This window comes from Camelina sativa, chromosome 9, assembly GCF_000633955.1.
Source record: "Camelina sativa cultivar DH55 chromosome 9, Cs, whole genome shotgun sequence".
In the NCBI taxonomy this organism is placed as follows: Eukaryota; Viridiplantae; Streptophyta; class Magnoliopsida; order Brassicales; family Brassicaceae; genus Camelina; species Camelina sativa.
The window spans coordinates 16,529,620-16,541,222 of record NC_025693.1 but is presented as its reverse complement, the minus strand read 5'-3'; the positions used below and the strand labels follow the sequence as shown (position 1 = coordinate 16,541,222).

At 40.1% G+C, this 11,603-nt stretch overlaps 2 protein-coding genes across 2 annotated transcripts; both read left to right on the top strand.

Moving 5' to 3' along the window:
• On the top strand, positions 6,357–8,201 carry LOC104715347. Its single transcript, XM_010432762.1, has one exon. The coding sequence runs from the start codon at positions 6,357–6,359 to the stop codon at positions 8,199–8,201; it is 1,845 nt and encodes a 614-aa protein (XP_010431064.1).
• LOC109126435 (uncharacterized mitochondrial protein AtMg00810-like) lies at positions 9,575–10,786 on the top strand. Its single transcript, XM_019229969.1, has one exon. The coding sequence runs from the start codon at positions 9,575–9,577 to the stop codon at positions 10,784–10,786; it is 1,212 nt and encodes a 403-aa protein (XP_019085514.1).

Sequence of the window (11,603 nt, the reverse complement as noted above, 5' to 3'; positions counted from 1 at the left end):
ATCTTTATGTGTTTGAGGATTCGAATCTCACTACTGCTTTATCTTCTTGTTTTAAGTAAATAATCGATGAGACAAATGGTTCAATTTGGCATGCTAGACTTGGTCATCCACATTTTCGTGCATTGCAACTAGCTCTACCTAGTTTTTCTTTTAAAAATAATGAATGTGAAGCTTGCATTCTTGGTAAACATTGCAAAACAGTTTTTCCCAACTCTTCTACTATGTATGAGCATTGTTTTGATTTAATTCATTCTGATGTGTGGACATCTCCATGCTTGTCTCGTGAAAATCAGAAATATTTTGTTACTTTCATTGATGAAAAATCGAAATATACTTGGTTAACCTTGCTTCCATCTAAGGATAGAGTTCTTGAGGCTTTTCTAAACTTTCAGAATTATGTGACTAACCAATTTAATGCCAAGATAAAGATTTTGAGATCAGATAATGGTGGGGAGTACACAAGTCATATGTTTAAACAACATCTAGCCAAACATGGGATTGTACACCAAACAAGTTGTCCTTACACATCACAACAAAATGGTGTAGCTGAAAGGAAGAATAGACATCTTATGGAGGTTGCCCGGTCCATGATGTTCCACTCAAATGTACCAAAGAAGTTCTGGGGAGATGCAGTTGTTACAGCTTGCTATCTAATCAATCGAACTCCAACAAAAATACTGGGTGATATCTCTCCATTTGAAGTATTTAACAAAATTAAACCATCTATTAATCACTTACGTGTGTTTGGCTGCATATGTTATGTTTTAAAACCAGGTGAACAACGTGATAAACTCGATGCTAAGAGTGTCAAGAGCATGTTCATTGGATATTCAACCACACAGAAGGGATATAAATGCTATGAACCAGAAGCTAGAAGAGTCTTGGTGTCAAGGGATGTAAAATTCTTAGAATCCAAGGGGTTCTATGATGAAAAGAATTGGGAAGACTTGAAAGATCTCTCCTGCTCTCAATCTGACAAAGCCAACAATCTTCGAATTCTGCTAGAGAGGCTTGGAGTTACAAATAATCAACCTTCACTATCACCTTCGGTCAACACACCACCAATTGGATCTAACCAGGAACCGATTGAGCTGCAGCATCCGGACTCGACAAATGAAGACGTGAACATTACACCAGTAGAACCTGTTCAACAACATCAAGCTGAGGATGAAATTGATAATCATGAGGAAACTCTCAACTCTCTTGGTACTGACAAGAGTCAGGACTCTACATCAGCTGATGATCTTACCTCCGAAGGAGAAGAAGCTGAAATAGAAGAGGATCAACATCAGGTTGTGGAGACTAATATTATACCCCTCCATAGAAGTGAGCATCTCAAGAAAACTACTCGCGTCTACTATAATAGTCAGGCCGTGGCTCACCCTATAGAAGCAGTCTGCACTCTTGCACACCTTCCTATCGAACATCAAGTCTTTCTTACTCAAATAGACCAACATTGGATCCCACAGAGTTATGAGGAAGCTAAAGAACACAAAGTTTGGAAGGATGCTGTAGGAGATGAAACTAATGCTATGGTAAAGAATCATACATGGGATGAAGCTGATTTGCCAAAGGGGAAGAAAGCCGTGACATCTCGGTGGATATTTACTATCAAGTACAAGAGTGATGGGGGGATAGAAAGATATAAAGCCAGGCTTGTAGCTAGAGGATTCACCCAAACCTATGGAGAAGACTACCTTGAGACATTTGCACCAGTTGCCAAACTCCACACGGTAAGAGTAGTTCTTTCACTAGCTGTTAATCTCTCTTGGGATTTGTGGCAGATGGATGTGAAGAATGCATTTCTACAAGGAGAACTCACGGATGAGGTGTACATGAGACCACCACCGGGCCTTGAAGACACTATCGGACCTGGAAAGGTGTTCAAGCTCAGGAAAGCTATCTACGGTCTAAAACAATCACCAAGGGCTTGGTATCACAAACTAAGCTCAACACTCCTTGATAAAGGCTTTAGAAGATCAGAAGCTGATCACACATTGTTCACATATCCAAGCCAAAGAGGTATTATTGTCATTCTCATATATGTTGATGATATTATCATCTCTGGGAATGACAAGGTAGGCATTCAAGATACAAAACAGTACCTTAAATCTGTATTTGATATTAAAGATCTTGGAGAACTAAAGTACTTTCTTGGGATAGAAGTATGTCGTTCGGAAGAAGGACTCTTCTTATCACAAAGAAAGTACACACTTGATCTTTTGAAAGCTGTAGGTAAGCTTGGAGCAAGACCTGTTGAAACACCACTCGAAGAAAACTACAAGTCAAACCGTAAGGGGGAGTCCAATGAAGCTCTGTTCGAAGATGTAAAACAGTATCGACGGTTGGTAGGTAAGCTCATTTATCTCACCATAACTCGACCTGATATATGTTTTGCTGTGAACCAGGTAAGCCAACATATGCAAAAGCCAACAGTACATCATTGGGAGATGGTGAGCCGCATACTCAAGTATCTCAAAGGAGCTCCTGGTCAAGGCATTTGGATGGGATGTAACAAGAATACGGAGCTTGTAGGATACTGTGATGCAGACTATGCTGGAGATCGTGGAGATAGACGCTCAACAACCGGTTACTGTACATTTGTGGGAGGAAACCTTGTTACTTGGAAGAGTAAAAAGCAAAAGGTGGTCTCTCTCTCAAGTGCTGAATCAGAATACAGGGCAATGAGGAAGCTCACAACCGAACTAATGTGGCTCAAAGCTCTCTTGAAGGACCTCGGCATCAACATTCCAAGACCGATCACAATGCACTGCGATAATGAAGCTGCCATTCACATTGCAACCAACTCAGTATTTCATGAAAGGACCAAACACATAGAAGTGGATTGTCACAAAGTCAGGGAACAAGTTCAACTTGGAGTGATTCTACCATGCCACACCGAGAGTTCTGAACAATTGGCAGACATCTTCACCAAAGCAGCAAGTTCAAAGGTTTGTGAGTACATACACTCCAAACTCGGGCTCATGGACCTAACGAAGCCACAAGTGAAGACCCTAAACTACTGACCCCATACTCTTTTTCCCTTAAGTGTGTTTTTGTCCCAAATGGGTTTTATACACTAAGGTTTTTAATGAGGTGGGTGTTCATAGTTCCAAGCTCAACTGTCTCTCACACGGTTAAGCTTGAGGGGGAGTATTGAGATGAACACATACGACCAACCCTTAGTATATGTCGTTTATATTGTTTTGTATAGTATTAGGACTTTCCTTATTTGATCCTCTTGTATGCATATAAATAGAATGTAACCTAGGTTAATATTCGTTAAGGAATGAGAAACACTCCTTCTCCTATTCTCATCTAGCCGTCTCTCTATTCTCTCCCTATACTCTCAATCTCTCATCTTCTCATTCTCGAATTCTCACTCACTCTCTTCATTCTCACTCGTGATTAATTCTCACAGTTCCTAAAACCACAAATCTCGATCCCAAGCCACAAGAAAGCTTCCTAACGTCAATAGCAACGATCTAACAAGCCTAACATCACACAACAAGCAGATTAAAGAATCCTCTAGCTTAGATAAGCCATGGTCATGCACTTACCTTTGCCACAGAAGAATTTGAACCTCTAACAAGCAAGAACAAGCCTCTAGGAAGCTCCTACAACGATCCCAGCTACAAATCTCACCAAGAAACGCCTCAAATCTCCAGAAATCACCAAGAACTCTCAATAACTTTTTCTCTCTTTTCATTTCTCTCAAAAACGGCTCCCCACGACTAATGAGACAAAACGACTTAAGGGTTTTCCCTTTTCCCCTTTGCCCAAAACGTAGAGCTTGACTTAAGTCAAAACGCAGAGAATTGAGTCAGCATCGACCGATGCTCCAACTGTCCAACTGCATCGATCGATGCACACCCTAAACCGGGATTCCGGTTCGCGGGTATTACAATTAATAACAAAAATAAAATTTATAAATAACGTACAAATTTTTTTAATATATTTTGTTAAATTTAATTTAATTTATAAAATTTTAAACCCGCACATCGAGCGGGTCCTCATCTAGTTAATATATATATTCTTTGTTTCGTGTTTTTGTAATACACAAAAAACTTTCTAATCACTTTTTCATTTTTTCATATTTTTCCGTAATTACTTTATACAGCAAAACCTCTATATATTAATAATATTAAGATCATAATATTTTACTTATTTGTAATCATATTAATTAATAATATTAAGATCATAATATTTTACTAATTTTTTAGTAAATGACCATATTGTAAATCGTTCTTTTTATAAATGAAAATCTCAATTTGACCAAAAAAAATAAAGCTGCATAGTAAATGGTGTGATGTGTTATTGATGATTATTTTTATTACTGCTAATGGTAAAAATATATATATATATATATATATATATATATATATTTAAAAAGATCAATCAATTTTGGGACTGTTTGAAACATTGTCGTTTATATCTAAAGACTAAAGCCATAAAGACCCTGTTGAAACATTGTCGTTTATATCTAAAGACTAAAGCCACAAAGACCCTGTTGCAGCAGAAGTTTGCAATCCGTCCGTCTCCTTCTCGTATGAGAATCGTTAACACATTTGAATTTTTTTTCTTTCAATCGTCAATTTCGCTACTTCTCCATTCTCTCCAATCAGTTCTGCCCACCTACACTTCTTTCCTGGAAAATTCTTTCTTTTAAAAATAAAATAGTAATAACATATTATTGTTAAAAAACAAATGAAATGAAAAAGTGAATAAAAGTAATACCACCAGCACAACACTCTGGATCTTCGCAAGCACCACACCAACATATAGGATAGGGAGACATCTCTTCTTATTTTTCTCTGTCGATTAATACACAACTGGATTGCTATTATTTTACTCCCTACTGATGTTCATGTTGTGTATCCAATTGTTATGTTTTTATATATGGAAACAAATAATACAGTTTGCATACGAGAATGAATTTTCTTTAATTTGATTTCCTTTAATTTTGAATTTTCAAATCCAAACTACAAGCACATGTTTTATCATTTTTTATACATAAAAGCATATACCAAAAAAAATCGTTTAGCCTTATTGAAAAATCGTTTAAAAGAAAGAAAGAAGTCAATTATTTCATAGGTTTGACCACGTTAACGATATATCTTTATGATTTATCAAAATTACTTTTTGACTGTATCATATGCGATCATTTATACCATAATTTCTGTAACTGTTCTACGCATATTATTAGTCACCATATGTATTTGTTAGAATTCTATAACTGATCTTGTTTAAATCAAACTTGGAAATTTGGAATGTAAGAGAAGCTTCCATGCTCTATTGCTCTTGCACAGTTGTGTTTGTTCTGTCCGCACTTGTTATCTATGGGTTTCTTGTTCTTTACGCATTTCGTCATTAACCCTTTTTTGGGGTTCTACGTTCGATCTCGTGTTTTAGATTGATTTGAGGAGAGAATCCTCATGTTATTTTACTTAATTTTCAGGATTCTTATGTTTTTTGAAGTACAAAATATTAAATATTTTGTTTAGCATCCAACAAACTTGGGTTCACTCTTATGGGCGAGCTTCCTTATTCACCCTCTATTAGTTTAACAATGAAAATAGAGTATCATGTATAATACGTTTTTTAATAGTGAAGGATTTCAAATGCATAAACCACCCTAATTATCAAGAATTCAAGATGGTTGATACATTTCATCATTATCCACTGTAATACTTTTTTTCACAATCACAGTGAAGGATTTCAATTTAAAAATAGACTTGTCTAGTAATTATTTATAGACTGTAAATCATTTTCTTTATAAATGAAATTTTAAATTGACCGAAAAATTAAACAAGCTGCATAGTAAATGGTGTGATGTGTTATTGATGATTATTTTTTTTACTGATAATGGTACAATATATAGAAATATATATTGTTTTTTTAAAGACAACCAATCTTAGGAGTTATTAAAACATTGCCATTGGTATCTATAACCACAAAGACCCTGTTGCAGCAAAAGTTGTCAATCCGCCCGTCTCTTGCTCGAATGACAATCGCTAACACATTTGGATTTTCTCTTTCGATTGTCATTTTCGCAATTTCCCCATAATGGGCCTCCGATATACATATTGTCTAGTAGTTACCATATTGTATAGATTTAGACTTATCATATCAAAGGGAAAACCCTAACCAATTGTATGTATAAATACTACTCTTAAGCGAATCAATACAGCAACACTTTTAGCCGCTATTTCATGGTATCAGAGCAAGCAACTCTGTGACTTAAACCTAAATATTTTTTTTTCTTCTCTTCTCGCCGCTGTTCACATCTTGACAGCCGCCTCTACTTCTCTTTTCTACGTCGGTGTAGCTTCTACTCTTCTTCATTCTCTGTTACGATGAGTTTGATCCCAGGTGCTACTCCTTCCGTCTATACTCTCAACGCATCTGATAACCCAGGTGCTTTGATCTCTTCCGTTGTTCTGAATGAACACAACTACTCTGAATGGGCTACTGAGCTCATGAATTCTCTCCAGGCCAAACAAAAACTTGGCTTTATTGATGGCACCATCCCAAAACCTACTACAGAACCTGATCTATCTTCATGGAAAGCTGCTAACTCCATGATTATTGGCTGGATTCGAACCTCTATCGATCCCGCCATTCGTTCTACCGTTTCTTTTGTCTCCGACGCTAAGGATCTTTGGGCTAGTCTCAAACAGCGGTTCTCCACTGGCAATGGTGTTCGACGCCAACTCCTCAAAGATGAGATTTCCGCTTGTCGACAAGATGGACAACCTATTCTCGCTTACTATGGGCGTTTGACTAAACTATGGGAGGAACTGCAAAACTACAAGACTACCAGGGCGTGTACGTGTGCAGCTGCTCCGGACATTGCTAAAGAACGTGAAGATGATAAGGTTCATCAATTCCTTTTCGGGTTAGATGAACGGTTCCGTCCTATTCGCTCCACCATCACGGATCAGGAGCCTTTACCAGATCTGAATCATGTGTACTCTCGGGTTATTCGTGAAGAACAGAACCTCAATGCCTCTCGCTTGAAGGATGCTGGTAAAACTGAGACCATTGGATTTTCTGTCCAAGCCGTACCATCTCTGTCTTCGCCACAGGTCGCTGCTGTCTCTGCTCCTCGACCCCGCGACCGTTCTTCCTTGTCTTGCACTCATTGTCATCGCCAGGGACATGACATCAGCGAGTGTTTCTTGGTTCATGGTTATCCCGACTGGTGGCTCGAACAGAATCGCCACGATGGTTCCTCCAACACTATGGCTCGCGGCTCTCATGGTCGTGGTACCAATAACCGTGGGACTACAACTCGCGGTGGTCGCTACAACTCTTCTGGCAATCGCGGTCGTGGTCGTGCCAATGCTGTCAACACCCGCTCTCCTTCTACGTCCACTAACTGGGCTTCCGATTCTATTGCTCAGCTGATCTCTCTCCTTCAAGCACAACGTCCGAACACCTCTTCTGAGAAGTTGTCTGGTAAAACTCGATCCACTGATGTTATTATTGATACAGGAGCCTCACACCACATGACCGGCGATTTACGTTTACTCTCTAATGTGGTTGATATTGTTCCCTCGCCGGTCACCAAACCCGATGGGTCTGCTTCTCGTGCCACCAAACGAGGCACCCTTACGCTCAACGATCAATATGATCTTCCTGATGTGCTTTTTGTGCCCGACTTTAACTGCACCTTAATCTCTGTTGCTAAGCTTCTCAAGCATACTGGTTGCATTGCTGTCTTTACTGACACCTTATGTTTCTTGCAGGACCGTTTTACGAGGACTTTGATTGGTGCGGGTGAGGAACGTGAGGGGGTGTATTATTTTACGGGTGTTCTCGCGGCTCGTGTTCACAAGGTCGTCAAAGAGTCTTCTTCGGCAATCTTATGGCATCAACGACTAGGACATCCTTCTACCGGTGTTTTGCTTTCTTTACCAGAATTTTCCTTTCTCGTTGTGATCTTGATGTGCTCAAGAGTTGTGATACTTGTTTTCGTGCTAAACAAACACGTGACGTTTTTCCAACCAGTCTTAATAAAACTACATCTTGTTTTGAGCTTATACATTGCGATGTTTGGGGTCCTTACCGCACACCGTCTTCTTGTGGTTCTGTCTATTTCCTTACTGTTGTTGATGACTTCTCGCGATCTGTCTGGACGTTCCTCATGGCTGAAAAATCTGATGTCTCTCGTTTACTACGTAATTTTTGTGCCATGAGTGAACGTCAATTTGGCAAACTTGTCAAAACAATACGCACTGACAACGGTACTGAATTTACATGTCTCACATCCTTTTTCCAAGAGAAAGGCATTCTTCCTCAGACTTCGTGTGTGGATACACCACAACAAAACGGCCGTGCTGAGCGTAAGCATCGCCACATCTTGAGCGTTGCCCGTTCGTTGCTGTTTCAAGGTCATCTTCCTCGCAAATTTTGGGGAGAGAGCATTCTTACTGCCACTCATCTCATCAACCGCACACCCACACCACTTCTTCATGGTAAAACTCCGTATGAGGTGCTGTTCGGGACTCCTCCTTCTTACTCCATGCTCCGCACTTTTGGCTGTCTCTGTTATGCTCATTACCGGGCCCGTGACAAAGATAAATTTGGTGAAAGGAGTCGTCGTTGTATCTTTGTTGGTTACCCCTATGGCAAGAAAGGTTGGCGCCTCTATGACTTAGAGACCAACAAATTTTTTGTGAGTCGTGATGTTAACTTTCAAGAAACGGTCTTCCCTTTTACTACACCGGATCCTGTTTCCTCTGCTCCTACGCCACCATACTCTCCTCTGTTTTCCGATGATGATTGGGTTTTACCACCGTCTGGTCCGTCTTCTTCGCTGGTTCCTCCTTCTCCCGCTCCGGTTTTGTTGGTACCCGATTCATCCTCTGATCATGTGGCTCCTCCGTCTCCTACTACAGCTCCTACATCTCCTACTACGGCTCCTACACCTACCTCTCCTACCACGCCTTCTGCGCTCTTGTCTACGCCTCCTATCTTGCCTGTGTCTTCTCCTGGATTACCGGAGTTACTGGGTAAAGGTCATCGTATAAAGCGACCTTCTGTTCTTCTCAAGGACTTTGTTGCTCGTCATGCCACTGCTTCTACAAATAATACATCCCCCAACACTTCTTCTTCTGGTCTCACTGATCCTAGCTCCTCCACAACGGTCTGTGGTAAGATTCTCGACGCTATTCCTATTTCCTTATCTGATAAAGAATTTTCGGATATGCATCGTGTTTTCATGGCAGCGATTACCGCTGGTACCGAACCTACTAGTTATCACGAAGCTTCTCTCATCAAGGAATGGTGCGATGCTATGGGTTTTGAAATCAAGGCTCTTGAGGATAATGAGACTTGGGAGATCACTACTTTACCTCCTGGCAAGAAAGCTATTGGAAGCAAGTGGGTGTATAAACTCAAGTACAATTCTGATGGCACCCTCGAACGGCACAAGGCTCGATTAGTTGTTCTTGGTAATCGATAGGTTGAAGGGTCTGATTTTACTGATACTTTTGCTCCCGTTGCAAAATTGACTACGGTCCGGTTCCTTCTCGCTGTTGCCTCTGCAAAACACTGGGAAGTACATCAAATGGACGTTCATAATGCCTTTCTTCACGGGGATTTAGAGGAAGAGGTTTATATGAAATTACCTCCTGGCTTTCATACCGCTGATCCTATGAAGGTATGTCGCCTTCGCAAATCTCTTTATGGTCTTCGACAGGCTCCACGTTGTTGGTTTGAGAAACTTGCTTTGGCTTTGCGCACGTTCGGGTTCAAGCAGAGCTATCCCGATTACTCTCTCTTCTCCTTCGTCCGCAATGGCATCATTCTGCATGTACTGGTCTACGTCGACGATTTCATTATTGCTGGTAATAATCTCGCCGAGATTGACCGGTTCAAAACATACATGAGCAAGTGCTTTCATATGAAAGATCTCGGCAAGCTTAAGTACTTCTTGGGTATAGAGGTTTATCGCGGGCCTGACGGTATCTTCCTCTCCCAACGTAAGTATGCTCAAGACATCATTCAAGAGGCTGGTCTACGTGGAGCCAAGACATTTGCTACCCCGGTTGAACCAAATCATAAGCTCGCTTCTGCTACAGGTCCGGTTCTTAAGCGACCCGAAGAGTACCGTCGTCTTGTTGGTCGCCTTATTTATCTCAGTATTACTCGTCCGGAACTCAGTTACATTGTTCACATTTTATCTCAGTTCATGCAGACACCTCTTCTCCCTCATTGGGAAGCTGCCATTCGCGTGGTTCGGTATCTTAAGGGCTGTCCGGCTCAGGGAATTCTCCTTCGTTCAGATAGTGTTACTTCTTTAATCGCCTATTGTGATTCTGACTGGAATGCTTGTCCTCTTACTCGACGGTCCCTCAGCGCTTATGTGGTTTTTCTCGGCTCTTCTCCGATATCTTGGAAGACTAAGAAGCAACATACTGTTTCTAACTCTTCGGCGGAGGCTGAATATCGTGCCATGGCCTATACTCTTCGTGAAATCAAATGGTTACGTCAACTGCTCGATACTTTTGGGTTGTACACTTCTCGGCCTATTCAACTATACTGTGACAGTCAGGCCGCCATACACATTGCGGCTAACCCTGTCTTCCATGAACGCACGAAACACATTGAGTCCGACTGCCATCAAGTTCGGGATGCTGTTCAAGATCGCCTCATTACTACCGAGCATATCTCTACCAAAGATCAGGTTGCTGATATTCTTACGAAGGCTTTACCACGTCTTGCCTTCGATAAGCTTCTGTCCAAGTTCGGCGTTCGTTATCACCCACCGCCAACTTGAGGGGGGGTAATGGGCCTCCGATATACATATTGTCTAGTAGTTACCATATTGTATAGATTTAGACTTATCATATCAAAGAGAAAACCCTAACCAATTGTATGTATAAATACTACTCTTAAGCGAATCAATACAGCAACACTTTTAGCCGCTATTTCACCCCACTTTCTCCAACCACTTCTGGCCACCTACACTTTTTTCCTGTAAAATTCTTTTGTTTAGAAATAGTAATAACATGTTATTGTTAAAAACAAAATGAAATGATAATAAGAATGAAAATAATAATACCACCAGCACAGCACTCTGGATCTTCGCAAGCACCAGACCAACATGGAGGATAGGGAGCCATCTCTTCTTATTTTTCTATGTCAACTAATACACAACTGGATATACTCTCTATTGATGTTCACGTTATATATATATATAATATCCAATTTTTATGGGTTTAGATATGCAAACAAATAAATGTACTGTGCATACGATCGAGAATGAATAATTGTTTTGATTTCCTTCAATTTTGAATTTTTTTATTCCAAACTACAAGCTTATTTGTTTACATATAAAACCATATGCCAAAAAAATTGTTTAGCCATTATTGAAAATTGTTTAAGAAAAAGTAAGAAATCAATTATTTCATAGGTTTGACCACGTTAACGATCTACCGTTATGATTTATCAAAACTAATTTTTGACTGTACTATATGCGATGATTTCTGTACGTAACTGTTTCTACGCATATTATTAGTCAACATATTTGATCTTGTTTAGATCAAACTTGGACATTTAATTTGGGGGGTTGTACGTACGGTCTCGTGTTTTCG

Excerpts from the sequence above, each read along its gene's own strand:
- LOC104715347 (XM_010432762.1), top strand. The coding sequence starts at position 6,357 with ATGAGTTTGATCCCAGGTGCTACTCCTTCCGTCTATACTCTCAACGCA.
- LOC109126435 (XM_019229969.1), top strand. The coding sequence starts at position 9,575 with ATGGACGTTCATAATGCCTTTCTTCACGGGGATTTAGAGGAAGAGGTT.